The sequence below is a fragment of the Hippocampus zosterae genome, chromosome 1 (genome assembly GCF_025434085.1).
Source record: "Hippocampus zosterae strain Florida chromosome 1, ASM2543408v3, whole genome shotgun sequence".
Taxonomy (NCBI): Eukaryota; Metazoa; Chordata; class Actinopteri; order Syngnathiformes; family Syngnathidae; genus Hippocampus; species Hippocampus zosterae.
In genome coordinates this window covers 34302566-34324206 of record NC_067451.1, presented here as the reverse complement: position 1 = coordinate 34324206, position 21641 = coordinate 34302566, and the positions used below count along the sequence as shown (strand labels likewise).

The window sequence follows — 21641 nt, the reverse complement described above, 5'->3', positions numbered from 1 at the left end:
TCTCTAAGGGAGAGCCCGGACACCCTGCGGAGAAAACTCATTTCGGCCGCTTGTATCCGGGATCTCGTTCTTTCGGTCACGACCCATAGCTCGTGACCATAGATGAGGGTTGGAACGTAGATCGACTGGTAAATTGAGAGCTTCGCCCTTTGGCTCAGCTCCTTCTTCACCACGACAGACCGATACAACGTCCGCATCACAGCAGACGCTGCACCGATCCGCCTGTCGATCTCTCGCTCCCTCCTGCCCTCACTCGTGAACAAGACCCCAAGATACTTAAACTCCTCCACTTGGGGCAAGATCTCCCCCCCGACCTGGAGGGGGCACTCCACCCTTTTCCGACTGAGGACCATGGTTTCAGATTTGGAGGTGCTGATTTTCATCCCAACCGCTTCACACTCGGCTGCGAAACGCTCCAGTGAGAGTTGGAGAGCCCTGTTTGAAGGAGCCAACAGCACCACATCATCTGCAAAAAGCAGGGATGCAATACTGAGGCCACCAAAACGGACCCCCTCAACGCTTCGCTGCGCCTAGAGATTCTGTCCATGAAGGTTATGAACAGAATCGGTGACAAAGGGCAGCCTTGGCGGAGTCCTACCCTCACTGGAAACGATTCCGACTTACTGCCGGCAATGCGGACCAAACTCTGACATCGGTGGTATAGTGACCGAACAGCCCGTATCAGGGGGTTCGGTACTCCATACCCACGAAGCACCCCCCACAGAACTCCCCGAGGGACACGGTCAAACGCCTTCTCCAAGTCCACAAAACACATGTAGACTGGTTGGGCGAATTCCCACATACCCTCAAGAACCCTGCCAAGGGTGTAGAGCTGGTCCACTGTTCCACGGCCGGGACGAAAACCACACTGTTCCTCCTCAATCTGAGGCTCGACTTCCTGACGGACCCTCCTCTCCAGCACCCCTGAATAGACCTTACCAGGGAGGCTGAGGAGTGTGATCCCTCTGTAGTTGGAACACACCCTCCGGTCCCCCCTTTTAAAAAGAGGGACTACCACCGGTCTGCCAATCCAGAGGCACTCTCCCCGTTGACCACGCGATGTTGCAGAGGCGTGTCAACCAGGACAGCCCCACAACATCCAGAACCTTGAGGAACTCTGGGCGGATCTCATCCACCCCTGGGGCCTTGCCACCGAGGAGCTTTTTAACCACATCGGTGACTTCAACCACAGAGATAGGAGAGCCCACCTCAGAGTCCCCAGGCTCTGCTTCCTCCAAGGAAGGCATGTTGGTGGAGTTGAGGAGGTCTTCGAAGTACTCTGCCCACCGGTTCTCACAACGTCCCGAGTCGAAGTCAGCAGCGCCCCATCCCCACTGTACACAGTGTTCGTGGTGCACTGCTTCCCCCTCCTGAGACGTCGGATGGTGGACCAGAATTTCCTCGAAGCCGTCCGGAAGTCGGCTTCCATGGCCTCACCGAACTCTTCCCATGCTCGGGTTTTTGCCTCGGCGACCACCGAAGCTGCGTTCCGCTTGGCCAGTCGGTACCCGTCAGCTGCCTCTGGGGTCCCACAGGCCATAAAGGCTTGATAGGACTCCTTCTTCAGCTTGACGGCATCCCTTACTGCTGGTGTCCACCAGCGAGTACGGGGGTTGCCGCCACGACAGGCACCAACCACCTTACGGCCACAACTCAGATTGGCCGCCTCAACAATAGAGGCACGGAACATGGTCCACTCGGGCTCATTCCCCCGCCTCCCCCGGAACATGGGAAAAGCTCTGTCGAAGGTGGGAGTTGAAACTCCTTCTGACAGGGGATTCCGCCAGACGCTCCCAACAAACCCTCACTATACGTTTGGGTCTGCCAGGACGGACCGGCATCTTCCCCAACCATCGGAGCCTACTCACCACCAGGTGGTGATCAGTTGACAGCTCCGACCCTCTCTTCACCCGAGTGTCCAGAACATGCGGCCGCAAATCCGATGATACAACAACATAGTCGATCATCGAACTGCGACCTAGGGTGTCCTGGTGCCAAGTGCACATATGGACACCCTTATGTTTGAACAAGGTGTTCGTTATGGACAAGCCGTGACGAGCACAGAAGTCCAATAACAAAACACCACTCGGGTTCAGATCGGGGGGGCCGTTCCTCCCAATCACGCCCCTCCAGGTCTCACTGTCATTGCCCACGTGAGCATTGAAGTCCCCCAGCAGAACAAGGGAGTCCCCAGCAGGAGTACTCTCCAGCACACCCTCCAAGGACTCCAAAAAGGGTGGGTATGCTGAGCTGCTGTTTGGTGCATATGCACAAACAACAGTCAGGACCCGTCCCCCCACCCGCAGGCGGAGGGATGCAACCCTCTCGTCCACCGGTGTGAACCCCAATGTACAGGCACTGAGCCGGGGGGCAATAAGTATGCCCACACCTGCTCTGCGCCTCTCACCGTGAGCAACTCCAGAGTGAAAGAGAGTCCAACCCCTCTCGAGAGGACTGGTACCAGAACCCAGGCTGTGTGTGGAGGCAAGTCCGACTATATCCAGTCGGAACTTCTCTGCCTCACACACCAGTTCGGGCTCCTTCCCTGCCAGAGAGGTGACATTCCATGTCCCAAGAGCTAGCTTTTGCAGCCGAGGATCGGACCGCCAGGGTCCCCGCCTTTGGCTGCCGCCCAGCTCGCATTGCACCCGACCCCTTTGACCCCTCCCACGGGTGGTGAGACCATGAGAAGGGGGACCCACGTTACCTCTTCGGGCTGAGCCCGGCCGGGCCCCATGGGTGTAGGCCCGGTCAATATGATCCCAGTGAACATATTTTTTTCAACGAGAAATATGTTCACTGTCACATTATGAATTATGACCAATGTAACCATCTTTTTAATTCCTATGTGTACACACGCTTATTTTATTCAATGGTGTTAGGGTTATGATGGGGAATCGTTGGAAATAATACCCTGGACCTAAAAAGTTTGAGAACCTCTGATGTCATCGGCAAAAACGAGTTTTATCAAAGCAACCCCCCACCCCCCTCCAGTGTGCAGAGATACCATCCAACCTTCACATTGTACATCTGGAGTGGAATATTTTTCCCTTCTATTCCCAAATCACATCTGCTGCTAAAAAAAACAGACAGGTAGTTCGAGTCCATTGGTTACGGATGGATTTTCTCTCTCTTTTTCTCCGTTGCACTCATCCCTTCCTTTTTTTTCTTGCTCCCCTAGTCTAAAAAGCCCTGAGGCTAGTATTTCGCTGATTACAGAGCGCCTCCATTTGAATGGTCGTTTGTGTATTGTCAGAACAAAGGGGGCGAGCGGACTCTGAAGAGGTGCTAGACAGGGGAATGGATTGGGCTCAGCGATTAGGATGAGTGGAAGTGCAGGTTGGGGCTAGCTTACGCCAGGAGAGGCGGCTCAAGGAGGGAACTCCACTCCAACCACTCTGGAACATTTTCTTGACCCAAAAGGTCCAATGGCAACGCGGCGCATCAAGTGCTTCTCATGACCATTAACGTTATTTTGCGTTTTGGCCATTCCTTTCTCTTTCTGAAGCTACAAAGCCCTGTTGGAAGAACGAGATTTGGGTCACATCATCTCCCGGGTGCTCCATAATTTGGCGTATTAGTACCTAATCACCCCGTTTAATAAAACCCAAAAAAAAACAAAACAAAACAATTGAAATCGAAAATTAGGTTTTCGTACTGAAGGGCTGTCTCAAAGCCACTTTTGGGGGTCTGGTCTTGTGGTCTTGGAATCAACCGTATTTTAACTCACATTAAGACACAGAGGCCTCATGATTTATTCTCTCTCTCTCTCTCTGTCTCTCTCTATCTCTCTCTCTCTCTCTCTCTCACACACACACACACACCCACACACGCACACACACACACACACACACACGCACACACACACACACACAACAAATAGATTGTTACCCCCAAAAGATTTCCCTTATCAAATTTTTGATTTTGTCCTTTGCAAGCCCTGCGTGCAATATAAGCCTCACTCCACACTACCACTACTGCTGCTGTTGAGTTTTGTATTTATTAAACCGTTATTTTATTTTATTTTTTTACAAAATGCACTAAGGAGTTTCGTTGTATGGTATACAATGACAATAAAGGCGATTCTGATTCTGAATGAAACTACTTTGCATTTCAAGTAATTTTAGTTCATTTAACTCTTACATCTATATTAAAAACATCTGAATCCAAACAAAATATATGAGTGATTGCCAGTCAGTGGTTTCAAGTCCATTTTTCATGATTATGTTTTTTTTTCCCTCTCTCTTTTTGGAATCGATTGTCTAACTTGGGCACACACGGACGGGGTGCACAATCATTGGTGGAAGGCGGTCTCAAAGTCCAAGGCGGGCAACTCTACATCATTAGCAAGCGAAGACCTTCTTGCAGCTAATGTTAAATGTACTTTGCATGCGCAAACGCCCTCGTCAATCTCCGCTAATGTCGCAAAATACCAAAAGAAAGAAAACTCCACCCTTGTGCACAATTACACTGTGATTTGCATTAAACTTGCAGTGGGCACGAAATTGGGGCCCTTGGTTTTGCCTTGGTGTCCACTCTCTAATATATTGGTCTTCACTTGGACTAAATCCCTCAGTATTTTTCTTGACTTGATCTCGGCTCCTTTATGTCTTCGTCTTGACTCAGTCGAACCCACCTAAAGGTCAGGTGCCCAACTCCAGTCCTTGAGGGCCTGTTTTAGACATTTCCCTCGTCCAAAACACCTGATCAGGCTCCTGAAGAGCTCGACTTGCTATCAGTTACACAAAATCTGTCAATCTTGGTCTTGACCCAACTGTCAGTCCTGTTCTTGACTCGACTTGCATTTATTCCCGCAAGTCTTGTTCTTGACTTGGTCTCAAATCCCTCGGTCCTGGTCTTGACTCATTCTCTATTCCTGCAAATCTTGGTCTAGACTCGGTCTCACCGCCTCACTGTCTTGATCTAGACTGTTTGTAATAATACTGAGAATCCCAAATCGACTGATCTAAACATCTCTAGCCAAGGTTGAAACCAAGCCCATCCTTGGCATCCATGAGACAACAACAACGGGCCCACATGCACCTGATGACACGCCACTCTGACACACAATAAGTAGAAAAACATTAGCGTGACAGACTTTGTCTTTGATCACTCACTTAGTACTTCTCACCCCCCGACATGAAGGTGGCGACTCACAATCAAAGTCCTCATCAAATTACGAGGGTGCGTCGGGGGGGTCACGCTCTCGGGTGGGCTTCCAGATCCTTTTGATTCCGTCGCATCACCTTTTCAAAGCTGTTTCCCAGCCGATTTTTAATTGACTCTGGGCCTTTGTGCCGTTAATGAGCCTTGTAAAGCGCCATCCATCAAGCCCGTTGAGGAGGAATACAGCGGGGCACCGAGGTGTTGTTTTTAGGGTTTGTCAAATAATCGCACCTTTGCTGAAAGCCTGGCCAATGCTTCTTTGCCCGCTTGTTCAGTCTCGTAACAATTTTATGTCGTGTCGCAATCAAAGCGGCAAGCCCTCTTTTTGCCACTCCCCCCTCACAACACAATTCCGGGGCTTTCTCCATTCGCTGATATATTTTTACTCCCCCCCCCCCCCAAAAAAAAAACTGTGCTGGGAAGTATAGTGCAAATACTGTTCATTTTTACCCTTTGCAGTACATCTGAGACTGGACCCGTTCCTTTTTTTACTTTACATGAAGGAGTTTAATGGGTACACCTGCTGTTCACTTTTGTGACCGTCTGTTTTCATCCATGCTTCTGTACTTGTGCTTGAGTATCGAATCTCAGTTTTTTTTCTTCTTCTTTTCAACCACTTCTGCCAAAAACTTTCACCAACAATCCACCCGGCCCTGTTATGTCATCGTAATATTGTTTCACGATCGTCTGAGAACAAGACACGAGACGTTTGCTTGTCCAAGGGTGGTGACATTTACAGTATCTGTCAAAGAGGCGCCACAACCGGTCTGAGGGACAATTGTTGCACCGTGACACATTTTGGCAGTGGCTCGGCATTAGGCAATGGCTAAACAATCCCAGCGAGTGAGAAGAGTTTCGCGTGGTCTTCCAATTGGATGTTTGAAGTGAGAGGAGTTTGAACTTTACAGTTTTGGGAAAGCGATCAACTCCCCACTGGACGGCGACTTAGCAGGCGTGATTGTTACTTTTGAACAGGCGACTGAAGTAAATGCAAATGTGGATGCACCAATCAGTCACTTACTGGCGTTTTTTTTTTTTTTACTCTTCAAGCCGCGGCTCGGTTCATATCCACAGTGAATGGTGGGGGTGGACTGTGGCTGTGTTAAAGGATTTCGTTAGCCTGATAGCATTATTCCTGAAGTCTTGAAAAAGAAAAAAATATCCCAAAAGAAATGCTCCTGAGAAATTTGTTTTCAGTTATTCTTGCGCGGTCTCAAACATGTGTAAAAATATTTTTTTTGTTTTTCAAAATAAGATACCGGGAAAACAAAATAAAATGAACAGTCATTTCAAACAAGGTTCAACATTTTTATAATTGAAGACAGTTTTGGCTATTTTAGCAAGCAACATGAAATTGATACCCAGTCAATTTGCTTTGCCGGGCCACATCAAATGAGGGCCTTGAATTTGATATCTTAGCCCTAAGAGATCAGCAGGTGGGCCTCACGATTATCCAGTTTCAGTTAATTGCTGTGAAAATGATTAGGTGTTGGATACAAATAATGTATCTTTGGTCATCCCTAAAATGGAGCCACATATTCCCATTAGAATCAATGTGAACGTCCAAACGGAATAAAAAGGCTCTATCTAAAATTCCCAATCCGAATAAAAATACTGAATCCGAATCAGATTCACATAGGTGGTCGATTGCTTTTTCCAATCCGCCGAGCGACACATAAACAGTTCCATCAGAATAGCCGACTTTCGTCCGATCTGGGCGTGCCCTATGAATACATAGTCACACTGTCATCCATGCGCTATAAAATGGCGTCGTCTTACCAGAGCTCATCTATGATGGAGAACTTCTTTTCGAGTATGTGTCTGACTTCTTTGTATCAAAACGTTGCTTTTATACCAGTGTCACAACTACTGTGCTAAAGAGACAAACCCCCTTCTGGATAAATAACGTGATATTTACATCAATCTCCAACTAACATGGTGGAGCATAAAAATGTACCATTAACTTGTTTATCCACCCGTTACCCTTCATGCAACAGCTGAATGACGTTGTGTTGAGCTAAACAGGCCCAGATTTCCCATTTGATGCTCTCCATGGGAAGTTTCTCCAAACGGGATCTGTGTTTGGCAAACCACAAAGCAGAAGTTGCACTACTACCAGCAGTGATGAAAACACTAAACTCCTAGAGCAGGCCGTTTGCTCTAAGCAGAGGAAATTCCATCCAGAGGGTTACACTGGACCTAAGCATCAACAAAAGCTCAATTCAGCAGATCCTTCAGTCGAGTTTTATCCCTCGCGATCTAAGGTTGTTGAGCGTCATAATGTTTGGCTTCAAGTCTTTCAACAAAATTGATAAAATGAAGTCAAATATGTGCAAAAATGAAAGGCTTAAACCAGCGTCTGAAAGTCACTGAAAACACCTTGTGCCTGTGCCGCAGTGATGATTTGTGCAGGAGTGAAGCTTTTAATTTTCACCTTTCACCCCCCCCCCCCTCCCTCAGCAAGGCACCCCCTACACCCTTCAAGGGCGAAACTTAAATGGTCCTTAATGACTCCATGCAAACAACGTGTGACGGGGGACAAATTACTGAAACACAGCCCCCCCCTTCGCCGCCCCCTTCTTCTTCAGGTAATACTTGAAAGGTCGCTGAGGTAGCTGGTGAGTGGCGCCCGCCCCTCCCCCCCACCTCCTCTCTCTGGCACCCTCAAGGTGTCGCGACCTCGCCACGATTGCTCAGTAGCCCACAGGAGCGCATGGCCAATGGTGTGAAAAGGGAAGTCAGGGTCGGAGTTTGTGTTGGGGTGGGAATGGGGGGGCTGTGTTGGGGGTTTTGGGCTAATGGGGTGAAGCTGATTCCGGCAAGATCAGAGGAAGAAGGCCGTCCCGTGTGGGGCTTCACACGTCGGTGGTTTTTCCTTCAAGGTTTCTGGGTGGCTCGTCCGAGTTGCCTCACCTTGGGCATTGAATGGGACAATTCCCCCCAGCACCCCTTGCTCCCTTCCCTCTTCCCTCAACGCCCCTCCCTTCCTTTCAGTCAATATGTCCATGTCAGAGATGAAAGTGCAAAGTGGGAGGGACGCAGAGGGGGTTCTGACACTAATGTACTACATTGGGCTTCACTTACTGATCTGCCAAGTTCTTTTGTCAGGCCTAAAATGCCTCCTCGGGGCCCTTTGAACCCACCGAGCACTCCAAGCCACCCGTACACCCGCCTGCCCTCGAACGCCTCCTCCCTGAGCTTCAATGAGAAGTCGCCGCCGCCATTCCCACAGTCCCCGTCGCCGTGGACAGACACGCACTGCTGCACGAGCAAGGTTCAAATTCAAATGCTTGAAAGGTGAAAAAAAAACAGATTCCACTCCCTCTCTTTTTTGTGGCACCCGGGTTCGTTTCGTTTCGTTGCCACCCGAAACTGCGAATGTCGCACACAGTCTGGAGCGATAAAACCCTTTCATTGGCAAGGGTTGCAAAAGTACTCGTCGTGTGTACTCAGAAAATAAAAGTAGAGATACTTGTGTAAAAAAATAAAAATAAATACTGATTCAAATGCTTTATTAAAAGAATTATTTGATTGAAAACTTGACACACAAAACTGTGAATCGTTGTTATTATATCTTTTACGTCATTAGCCTAATTGCATAAGTGTCCAAGGCATTTTTAAATGTGTTTCACAAATTAAGAAATAACACAAGAAATTCTGCAAACATGAGCCCATTTTTGTTTCTTCAATTCAAGCACAACAGTGGTTTTGATTGATGTTGTGACAGTGAGTTGAAAAGGACTTGGGCAATTATGCTATTAGACTAACGATATTTAGGCGGAGTTTTCAAACCAATATGCAAAGTACTATGTGAGTGATGAAATTTGTACTTCTCTACTGACTTAAAATGAGTTTTTAATCAGCCTTAAACAGTACAGGACAGGCCTGCTCAATGTAAGTATGAATGTTATTTTTACAGCTTTTTTTTTTACATTACTTAAAGTGCTTCATTTCTAGTTAGAATACAGACGTGTATCTAAACACAATGTTTTCAAATTCGTACAAAAAAAAAAGAAAAATCACGTTACATGTTCCATATTAGGTGTTGTTCCATGTTAGCAAGCGCTAGCTAGCATTGCATTGACTTACGTCAAAACAATGTGTTCCTTTGGTTTTACGAACCTTCTGAACTGATACCAAGAAAAACTAAAAATTAGCTCATGGTAACTGAAGTAAGACACCTTGTTTGTTCTGTTTTTGTTAGGGTTTGGATGGATAGCACGACAACAGGCAGGTATCGTGGAAGCCAACACTTTGCATAGTTTATTTAAGAGTCTTCACAAAATCACTCAGGGAGAAGCTCGAGGAGTCCACAAGGAAATGACCACACAAGGAACAAGCCGCTGCAGGAGACCGCAACAGAGTCCACGGGGGTGGTGACGGAATGGTCTGTGAGTCAATTTGTACCAGTCCAAACGAGCAGATGGACAACAGGTGGGTGATGAGCTGATGAGTCTCAGGTGTGAGGTGCAGAGCACCCTGGCTGAGGAGGCTGCCTGGCTGGCCCCTCCCTAACAGTTTTGTTTTGTGTTGTTTTTGAATTGGGTGGCGAACATTTGTCCCGTCAACTTCAAGAAATGTATTTTATCTTGCTTCTCTAAATCTGTTTCCATCATTGCTAAATCTCCCTCCGACTCAACTTTACTTCTAGAGCACTTTAAAAACAACCACAACCGTATACAAACTACTGTACATTTAATAAAAATCAATCAATCAATGAAAATTTTGATACAGTATTTTAGTCTTTATTTTACATTCCGTTGTCAACCACGGATGGTGATTAAAAAAAACAAAAAATACTGCCTATTTGGCCAAAGTATGGTGTAGACTAAACAGATGTCCATTTTCAAATGCCGGCAGTTAAAAGTTGAAATAATGCCTCAAGTACAGATGGCAGCAAAATTGACTTAGTGCTGTTCAATGGCATCCCAACTAAAGCAAAACGCTTAGCTAGCTACTGTATATTGTTTTTCTCCACTCTTGTGGGCTAATCTCAGCAGGGTAACCTTATCCCAACTCTTGAGTCCCCCCACCCTCCCTGTCCTCTTCCTCCTCATCATCTTCCTCTAGTTCCCAGACACTGTCAACCATTTTTCCCGATTCTGAAGTGTCCACTGGCAAATTGCTGGACCGGAACGCGTTTTATCGTACGATTTGGATCCAAATGTCTTGTTCATGCTAATTGCGCCCTCCAACTTTGACTTTGACTGTCTGACATTGGAAATATCAAAAATTTCTATTCAGGTCAAACACGATCCAGTCTGTCACGCTGACCCACCTCCACTTTGTTGGTATTTAGCTACCATTTTTGGAAATCGTCGATTCCAAGGGCAATTATTAAGTCGCTTAGTTTTTTTACTTCTCAGGTACGATGTAGGGTACTAGCTTTAAAGCTATTTTCCTTCTGCAGTCCACGTGGCACACAAGAAAAGAAAATGAAGGGTAGGAAGATGAAAGGGTGACACTGCAAAAACAAAAAAATTGACATGACACATACGTCATTTAAGCAAACTTTTGTTACACTAAAACAGAAAAACATACTCATGTAAAGTGAATTTGTCTTACGGTTGACATAAAAATCTAGACACCCCTATTCAAAGGCAAAATGCTTATGATATATACATAAAAAAATCCAAAAGCCTACGAGAACATCTGAACTTTATTTACGGAGCATTTTTGACCATTTGCCCAGTGAACCAGTGGTGTGGTTAGCATGTCAACCTCACAGTGCAGAGGTACCAGGTTCAATTCCAGCTCCGGCTTCCCTGTGTGGAGTTAGCATGTTCTCTGCGGGCCTGCATGGGTTTTCTCCGGGTACTCGGGTGTCCTCCCACATTCCAAAAACATGCATAGTGTGCTGATTGAACACTCTAAATTGTCCCTAGATGTGAGTATGAGCGCGGATAGCTGTTTGTCTATGTGTGCCCTGCGATTGGCTAGCAACCGGTTCAGGGTGTCCTCCGCCTACTACCCGAAGACAGCCGGGATAGGCTCCAGCACCCCCCGCGCCACGGGAAGTGACGTATGTCATCATTTAGAATGATTTGGAATATGAACGGGGCCGGAATGCTGAGGATCCAGTTTTAATGGCACAATTAAGGCCGACCACAAAGCCTTTTCTCCTTTTTCTTTTTTTCGTCTTTTTTTTTTAATGGCAGCATGGGGATGCACTTTCCGAGCTGCCAGCTCCGACGCGCTTGTAAACAGATTCGCACCTCTCTTTCATTTAAATGTCGGGTAAGTTATAGCACGTTATTGAAATAAAGAGGCTGGGTGAGGAGGCGGGGGCTGCATTTGAATGCTGTCTGGCGAAGGTGCGCGCCAATCCACAAAGCGGCGAGCTTCTCCAAAGCACAAATAACAAGCAGACGAGAGGACGGTTTCGTTTCTGTCAGGCGGGGAGCAACGCAATCGTGATTATACAGATGATACTGGAATACTGCATTGGTCAAAGGGTTAGAAACGCTCATGAAGGAAAAACAAAAAGTGCACGTGGGCGGGGGGGGGGGGGGGGAAATACATACAATATATATATTAAAAAACACATTAAAAACATAAGTGATCAAATATGCATATTTTAAATGTGCTAATTAAAAACTAATATAAATATCGTTTTGAAAAGGCACAACTACAGCTTTACGAAATGAAACTGTATGTTTTAACTATAACTGTATAACGAGTGCAACTGAAAAACAGGCAGCAAAGGAATGTTTAACATGGAATATTTTTACAAAAATTACAAAATGCAGTTTTTTTAAATTGAAAAATAAATACATTTGAGACTAAAACGACAAACAAAGCCGACCATATATCGATGTTAATAGCTAACAAAATGTTAAAAACACAAAAATAATACATTAGTAAAATAACATTGGGGATCAATAAATAGCACAATGCTTTCTATTATTTTCTTAAATTAATATTAATGTGATAAAGTTTCAGTAGATTATGGCCATTTTTAAATATTCTTAAAAGACAGCAAACAACATGAAACATTTCATGTTTAGTCTATTTATTTTTTACATATCTAAATTTAAAAAATGCCGTGTTTTCTTTTTGTTTTGAATATATCTTTTTGACAAATGCACATATTTCCTATTTATAATCTTTTTTTTTTTTACGATTCAAGATCAATTGAAAAAAAAACCCACGATGTTGACTGTTTAAAAAAGACGCCTTATATCATTGATGGTGTCTCATAAATGAATATCTGTACTTGCAGCGAGGAAAAAAATGTAAACCGACGCAAAGAAGACTGGCGATGTTTGGGGGTGGTGGAGGTGGGAGTGTTGGGGGGCTGCGCGAGGGGAAGCCCGTGCATGCTGATGGTCCGTGGGATTACCCTATCAGGTGCAAACCGCTGACATGTTTCCACCCACCAGCGAGCAAAAAGCCTCACAGTGGCCCAACATGCAGCCGCAGACGCGCAGCTCAGACCGCTGACAGCCGCCTTTGGATTTCTTCTTTCCGATCAGAATATTTATCAGTGCCAGTCAGGTGGAAGGACGATTTTTCAACACACGTCACTCTCACTCGCAGAATTTTCCAAAAGACAAATGGCCCGTGCAAGGTGTAGAACTGCCCCTCTTCAGGTACACTTTGGGAACTTGTGATTTATTTCTTCTTCTCGGGAGAGGATATCATTCGGAAGGGTGGGATTGTGTTGCAATTTGATTAATCATCTGGATAAATCGTCGACAAGGAAGCGCCTCATGTTGCCTCGGGTGAGCGTGTTGCCGTCGGACTCCGCCGCCGCGAGAAGCGTCTCCTCGCCGGAGCCGTGTGCGTAAAGGCGCACGGAGGGGCCGCGTCGGAGCTCCGGGAAGGCGGCGGCGGTGGTGGCGGTGCCCAGCCGCCCTCTCCAGCCACCCCCGCCTTCTTTCCTCTGTCGGTCGAGCGGAAGCAGGTGTCAAGATGTCGCCGCTGCCTTCCAGGTTCTTTTACCTGTAAGTGCTTCCCCCACCCCACTCTTTCCCCAACACCTCCACCTCAAAAACAATCCGCATTCTTTCCAAAAGAAGTCGCTAAAAACGCTTCCATCTCGTGGAATTGCATTCACTTGTCTTTTTGTGTGTTTCCACTCAGGTGTTTACATTTCCTGGTCCTCTACTTTCAGCTACAGGTAGGCGCCCCTTTCATTCGCTGTTGCAGTGGGTGCACCAAGCACCACAATCATTACCACCATCAAAATACAGTCGTTTAAAATAAAAATAAAAATAAAAAAATGAACGAGAGGAAGGAGGCAGTGGGAAACTATATGAAAACGTGTTCTTAAATGATTCGATGTAACGTATTGCACTTAAAAGTTAGAGGAATGTTAACGGTTGTAAAAGGTGCTTTAAATACAACTGAACTGGAGGCTGCTTAACAAATGTACTGTTTGAAAAAAGAAAGTTCAAGCTTTATTAACATTGTCTACAGTTTGAAGAATAAGACTGCAGCTCAATATAAGGGAGTGGGAGGGGCTGTACCTCAATAATGATAAAATTCAAACATCCATCCATCATCCAAGCTGCTTATGCTCAAATGTATTGCACAAAAATAGAAATGATACCGAAATAATGTTTTGTTGAAATTGTTTCCCCAACGCCAGTTAAACATGTGTAACTGACCACTAAATGGACATTTCCAAGATAAAGTTCTGATGCTGCAATGACAACTTTTAATTGGCCCAAAAGCTGCAGTAAGGCAGCAAAGAAAAAGTGCTTAATTCTGATTGTTTCTTTGAGGTGGGGGTTGGGGGGGTTGTTAATCACTTTTTTTAATAGATACAATGTTTACTAGAAACTTACTAGAAATTACTGAGCAAACTTTGAGTAAGGAGACTTCACGGGTGTGCCTTTCATGCAGGTTTCCCAAACTGAGGGTGGGGAACCCAGTTGGGTCCTAGCAATACCTAGCAATATATACAGTATAGCATGCATGGCCATAATACTGATGAAGACAATATCAATAGTATTGCGATACACGGATTGTGTAAAAATCGATTATCAGCATGTGATATTGTAATATCGAGATTTTTTTTATCTACTCATTGCCATAGGATCACAATACAGTGCAGCAATTGTGTAAAATCATGATGTTGAAAGAAAGACAACAATGCATCATGAAACCTAGCAATGTTTTATGAAAGATACTGACAGTATCACAATATATCAACTGCATGATAATTAACGTATAGTGATAGTATCTGCTATACACCGTGATGTATGTGGAAAAACTTCATATAAGTGAAAAATAATTGGTCTGTCCAATGATGAACATACAGTATCGAGTCAATCATGTTAAAAAAAAAAAAGCAGTTGTGAAAATATCGACGTGTGATCCAGGATCAATATTGTTTGTTTTTCTTTCTGAAAGCCAGTCTAGTTTCAGTCAGCATAAACTCAGCAGTTTAGATGAATATCTAAATTATTTTTAATATTGATTTTAGGACTAAATATGTATTTGAAAAATGTGAGGTAAGGCCTTTGAAAAAACATTTAAAAGTAGATATAACAATATTTGAAACATGTAAAAGAAGAAATGTATTTTTGGTTTTTATTATTTGTGTTTATGTTTTTAAAAAAGTACATTGTTTGAATAACTTATATTTGCAGCAGGTCACAATTGTCCATTTCAAAAGTTTGAATATTTTAAGTATTTTTAAAATGTAATACTCTTCTTTTAGTCTGTCTTCTTTTAGTTAAAACATATTTTTCAAATGTAAAAGAAAGGGACCCGACTTTTTGTTTTTTCTTTTAAATATGTCTATGTACAAAAAAAGCTGCATTTGTTTTTGTTTTTTTATTGTGTCTATAGTGTATGTAAAATCTTTTTACAAGTAAAAGAAAAATGGCATTTTTGTGTATATTTATTTTTAATTTATGTAAATGTACACCTATTAAAGTTAAGTACTATAGATTTTATGAATAAACATGCAGCAGATCACAATGGCCCCTTTCAAAAGTTGAAGGCTGTTAAAACAAACAAAAAAAGAAATTCATAGAAATAAATATTGATATTTTTGTTATTTTCATCTTACGATGATATGTATACAGTATATCATATTATTTTTGAATATAATTTTTTCCCCACTAAAAACGCAGTAGGTCAAATTGACCCATATCAACTCAAACAAAGAATATGTTTGACAAATGTCTCATTTAAATTTTTTTTCATTGTATTTTTATGAGAATATTAATATTAGATTTATAACCAAACAAGCAGCAGGTCACATTGACACATGAACATTTTTGGCATAGCAAGAAACAAACTAAACAGGAGGTTAAAAACATGCAGCGGCCCCCCCGCCTCAAAATAAATGCAGCTTCACCTTTGACCTGCCCGTTGTACTTACATGTGAACGTTATGAACGTATGATAATAATAATTCTAATAATGATCTTGAGTACGTTTGGGCAAGCATGGCACCCATTAGGATGACCACAGACTCAGTTACGAGCGGACGTAAAATGAGCACTAGTTGATGTTGAACACACTTGCAAATCTCATTTAAGGCGTGTGACAATTAAAAGTGTGTCATGGCTTGTATGTTCACTTCAATTAGCAACGTGCCTTGTGTTTTACAGATATTCCAAAATGGAGGGGGGGGGTTAGCAGCTCCTCTTTGAACAGATGCTTAGCTTTTTTTTTTTTTCAAGGGGAGTTGCTTGTTTTTTTTTTCTCCTGTTTTACGAGCGGCGTCTCACTTTGAACCGTAAGCACTAGCAGGCGTCTGCGCACCTAATGACTCGCTCGGTCTGCGTTGGAAGAACGGCAGTGTACTACAACGCTTTTATTTGACCCCCCCCCTCCCCCCGACACACACACGCATACACATACACGACTCCCCTTGCCCCCACCCACCCCCACCCTGGTGGTGGACTTCTCCCACGCCGAGTTAGGACCTGTGACATTCAAACAAACAAGCCACAACATGCTATGTTTTAATGCAAACCTGCATTTACAGTAACACACATCATCATGTGGGCAGCACAGTGAGGGTAGTGGTTTGGTCTGCCTCACAGTCGAGAGGTTCTGAGTTTGAATCTCATTCTGGATTGCACCTTCCTCCGAGAGATCGCAACAGAGCTGGGCTAACTTTGTTAATTAGCATTTGTTGTCCCGCTCGGCATGCACCTTCACAGCTGTTGAAAATGGCCGATCTTCTCCCAGCCTAGCTTCCAAATAAAAAAAACTCAAATGTGGAAGGGGTATTCAGAACGTCTCGCTCACAGACATATTTTCGGAAAAAGGCAGATCATGAAAAATTGGTTGTCGGACTTAAAATCTAAACCGATTTTTCCCTCCATAAACAGATTTTACATTTTATCCCCCCCCCAAAAAAAAGGACATGGCAAAGACATTCTCCAAAACTTTGAGAATGTGCCCATTTTTTCACTTTTTTTTCCCCCTAAAAATACTTATGTGCCAGCGCCAGTCTAAACATGGTATTCTGATTCATATTGTTTGCGGAATGAAACTTCAACAGAATAATTCATCAATGTGAGAGGAAGGCCAGATTCGGCAACATTACCCAATGCAGGACAATAGCGACCAAAGCTGGAAAAAGGGTTCACTCTGACATGACGGTTTACTAAAATGTCGTTCAAACCTTTTCAAAAAGACGAATCAGAGGGTTTGATGCAAACTGTTCACATACATCTGAAAGTATTTCTTTGCGTTAGACCAAATTGGCCAATATGCACAGTGAGCCCTGTCCTACTACGAAAATCAAGATCGATTTGTCCCGCGGCGCAGGTGCGCTGTCAAATCGCTGTCCGCGATGCTCAATGGACACTGAGCCGACATTAGATAGGTTAGAATTTTGCCATTCAACTCCCTGTTTGTGATTTGTACGTCCTGCCAGAAATTGTCACATTGTGATGCATAGCGCGCTCGTCTTCTTTACACGTCAGCGCGTGCTCGTGACCCCGCGCACACGCTGGTGTCAAAGCGTTAATGTGGAGATGGATGCGACCAATCACTTCCACCTTTTGAAGTCGCCAAAGTATCGTCTTTCAAGCGTTCTTTGAAGACCGAGAGTCGGGAGCGGGGGGAGTCGCGGAGACGACGGCAGTCTGATAAAAAGCGTCGCCGCTCAGCCGTGTTAGCCACTTTTGCCTTTCCCGTGACAAGAAGTGCAACTTTGCACCAAAACACACTTTTGTGTTTGTTTGGAGATGGCCAGATGGGAGATAAATCCCTCAGCAGGCTACTTTTTTTTCTAACCTTCAAGCTTCACTTTAAGAGGGTTGATGAGAGATGATGCTGATCTGTCTTTGCAAGAGAGACTCTTGGATATGTTTAATATGCTTGATACCAGTAGTTCTTAAACTGGGGGCCAAGAGCTGAAGCTTGGGAACTCACGAAATAATTTGCATTTAACTACAGAATTATGTCGTATATTTTTTTTCCTTTTAACATTTTTATTTGGGGATGGCGGGGTTATTTTGAATGTTTTTTGGTTTGCAATCCGCCAAAATTATTGAATAATGCAGCTAGAAATGTAATTGATATTTTCACCCAAAAAATGCAGGAAATGGGGAGAGAAAATATAATGTAAGAAAAAATATTTTTAAATAAGAAAAGAAACAATATGTGAATGGTTGTGAATGTGCAAAAGTCAACGGTAGTTTAAAGTTGTAACATCACCATTCAACACTAGTTGGCAGAAATGTCTTATTTGCGCAAACAGTTATCCTGCCCTCTACTACAACATGAGTGGGCCTAAAAAGAAATTCAGCTGGGCAATGACAAAGAAACATTGTACCTCAATAAAATAACAATTTTAAGTGAGTCGATTTATGTAAAAAAATAAATAAATACACAAAATAAGTTCTTGACATTGGTTACTTGTTTAGCCGTTTTGTGCCATCATTGAATGGTAATTTCTATGCTAGAGAGATCTTTGCACTGGAAAAAAATAAGTACAGTATATGGTTATTTTGGCATGGCATGGCATGGTGTTAACTGGTTAGCCCATCCACCTCACAGTTCAGAGGTGCAGGGTTTGACTCTGGCTCTGGCCTTTGTGTGTGGAGTTTGCATGTTCTCCTCATGCCTGAGTGGGTTTTCTCTGGGTAATCCTGTTTCCACCCACATACCAAAAACATGCATGGTAGGTTAATGGAACACTTTGGATTGCCCCTAGATGTGATTCTGAATGTGAATGGTTGCTCGTCAATGTGTGCCTTGCGACTGGGAACCATTTTGGGGTGGACCCCACCTACTGCTGAAGACAGCTGGGATAGGCTCCAGCATGCTCCTGGACCCTTGTGAGGATAAAGCGGATCAGAAAATGGATGGATGGATGGATGGATTATTTTCTTCTTTGGTTCAGACCTTTCATTTACATTACATTAATTGAGCGATTTTAAAGTCAACCAGGTCATAAAATTTCATCGTATTTTATTTGATAAATAGTGGATTTGTGGGTTCGGTATATTTTGATCTATTGATAATTCGAATTGCTTTTTTTTGTCGTTTTAGAATAGGGAGTGTGTTTGTTTTGCAGGCATTTCCCCATATTTCCACACAGTAGGTCATATATGGTAATAATAATGAAGGATATAATGTGTACAAAGATCTCTTATTTAGTACTTCCTTGGCTTTGTAGAGGATCCCTATGGTTTTGGCTATTTTTCTTTTTACATTATCGATATGTGGCTTCCAACATAGTTTTGAGTCTATTACTAATCCGAGAAACTTGGTTTCATACGGTCTTTCTATCTCAATTGAGTTTACCATAATTTTAGCTTGGTGTTTGATTGGTCTTTTGCCAAAAACAATTAACTTCAATTTTTTCAGGTTAAGTGACAATTTATTTCTGTCGAACCAGTTTTTTAATTTGTTTAACTCGTTTTCTACGGTTGTCAGGAGCTGTTTCAGATTTTTTCCAGAACAGTAGAAAGTTGTATCATCAGCAAATAGGACATATTTAAATTGTTTTGAGACCTTGCAGATATCGTTTATATATAAGATGAATAGTTTTGGACCAAGCACTGACCCCTGAGGAACTCCGTGAGTGAGTTTGAGTCGATTCGTTTTTTTATTGTTGAGCTGCACGTACTGATATCTGTTTTCTAAATAACTTTTTATCCATTTATAAGCTACACCTCTAATGCCATATCTTTCTAGTTTTTTCAATAATATACTGTGATCTATTGTGTCAAAAGCTTTTTTTAGATCTAGGAAAACCCCAACAGTAAGTTCTTTGTTGTCTATATTAGTGGCTATTGCTTCCACAAACTCCATAACTGCCATTGAGGTGGTCCGTTTTCCCCTGAAGCCATATTGTTTCTTACTTAACAGCGCATGCTTTTGTATAAAGCTATCAAGTCTGCGAGAAATTAGTTTTTCTAATATTTTTGAAAATTGTGGTAGTAGTGATATTGGTCTATAATTTGTAAACAGATGTCTTTCTCCACTTTTATAGCTTAATAACTTTAGCAATTTTCATTTTTGATGGAAAGATACCAGCTTTGAATGACAGGTTGCATATGTGCGTGAAAGGTTGCAATACATATTCTATACTCTGCTTTACTATTGTCATAACAATATTAAAGCAATCAGTTGACTTTTATTTTTTATAGTTTTTATAATATTTGATACTTCTTCTTGTTTTACAGCAGTAAGGAACATTATGGAGGAGTTTTTTTCTACGTATCTATCTATTTCAAACTCGTGAGAGTCTTACACCAACCCCCCCCCCCCCCCCCATCCTGACTTTTACGGACTAGTTCTGGTATGGCTGCCATATTTCCCATAGCTTTTGCTGGATGTCATCAATTGTCCTGGGTTAGAACAACAAGAGCTCAGGGTATGTAATGCGTATGTAATTAGCCACCTGAGAGTTGCCACGTAAAGAGCCATTACCGTGCAATTAGAGCCGGCGCACAGCTGTGGAAACCAGGTCCCACCGCAGATTCCAGGGCTTCCGAAAGTATACGTTTCCTCACGTGCTCCCGCTTCTGACAAAATTCAGCAAAATAAGTCAACAAATGTCCTCGTTTTTACGCCGCGTTGAAGATGACTCGTCATTCATAAACAAACATCAGACAGATGAAGCTTTCAGAGGCGATTTTGGGGATTTTTTGAAAATAGGATTTCTGTGCTGGATGCCTGAAATACAAATACTTTTGCTACTGTACTTCAGTCCATTTTTTAGTATTTACTCCTGACTTTTTGTACTGTTTCCAGCTATTGTACATAATTGACAGTAGAAGTCCATCTTACTTTTATACTCAAGTACATTTCAGAGTCTATTCATTTTCATTTTGACAAACTGACCTTTTTTTTTTTTTAAACTGACAGTACTTTGGCCACCGCTACTAGCTTCCACTAATTTATAAAGTCTGCTCGGCCCCGCGGGCAGATATTTGTTTGATAATAGTGTAACTTCAGGTGTATAATTGCTAGTGGTAGAGAAATGCAGGTAAATCCACATGGCCCGCAGGTGCAGCATGAGACCGCATGTTGTTGCTCCAGGTTTTTTTTTTTCCAAACTTCGTCAACACATCCAGCAGTTGGCAGCTTGTAAAAAGTCACGAAAGCATTAAACTCCCACACGTGCCTCCTTTTTTCCTGGCTCGTTTGAAAAACATTTGTGCTCGGGCTGGACAATTCATCAAGTTTTTTGATTAATTGGAGTTTTCTGCTGAGGACGTTTTTTTTTTTTCTTCCATCATATTATTTTGGAAATAAAATAGTGTTTTGGGAGGAAAACAGCTTTTTTGTTTTATTTTTTCGAAACAATTTCTGTTGCCAATGTGCACTACTTGCATCTGCTGAGGACGTTTTTTTTTCTTCCATCATATTATTTTAGAAATAAAATAGTGTTTTCGGAGGAAAACAGCTTTTTTGTTTTATTATTTCGAAACAATTTCTGTTGCCAAGGTGCACTACTTGCATTGACAACATGGCCTGGATCAGACTTTTATGATCCCTCGACATTCTATTTTTCAGTGAAGCAAGTAGAAACTTAAATTCCTGCTCACAAACCGAAAACTTTCATTGTGACATTGTTTTTTGAATGACAGAAAAAAGACCCTTTATTTTGTCTTTGTGGAAGTTCATGCAAGTTAATGCCAAGAATAAATATATCTGTTAAATCAAGGGGAAATATATTAAAATTGGAGTTCAGATTTTTGTAAAAAAAAAAAAAAGTATGTTGTTTCAAGCCATAGCCTGTATCCCTAAATCCTTCCTTGTCCCGACTTCAGGAGTCGCAGCAGAGCCCCGACTTTCGTTTCTACATCGAGAACCACACAAGGAACCCAGACGACGTGAGTCGCAAGCAGGTCCGCATCTACCAGCTGTACAGCAGGACCACGGGCAAGCACGTGCAGATCCTCGGAAAGAAGGTCAACGCCAATGGAGATGATGGGGGCAAGTATGGTATGGGAGAATTCCTGTGCATCTCAGCCACACCTCACACTATCTGATACACATGTCTATTTTAGTGTTTGTGGGTTCCCTTTTATGACAGTTCAT

The 21641-nt window shown here is 43.1% G+C and overlaps 1 protein-coding gene across 3 annotated transcripts in view; it reads left to right on the top strand.

Moving 5' to 3' along the window:
* Positions 1-21641, top strand: part of fgf24 (fibroblast growth factor 24) — a 231495-nt gene that overhangs the window by 200399 nt on the left and 9455 nt on the right. The window contains exons 2-4 of one of the 3 annotated variants that reach the window (XM_052060755.1): positions 12597-13112; positions 13252-13288; positions 21371-21545. In XM_052060755.1, coding sequence (XP_051916715.1) covers positions 13081-13112; positions 13252-13288; positions 21371-21545 — 244 coding nt within the window. In that variant the 5' untranslated portion in view covers positions 12597-13080. Of the gene's footprint in view, positions 1-12524; positions 13113-13251; positions 13289-21370; positions 21546-21641 lie in introns of those variants that run through there. The other 2 variants (XM_052060763.1, XM_052060745.1) reach the window with 2 other exon arrangements.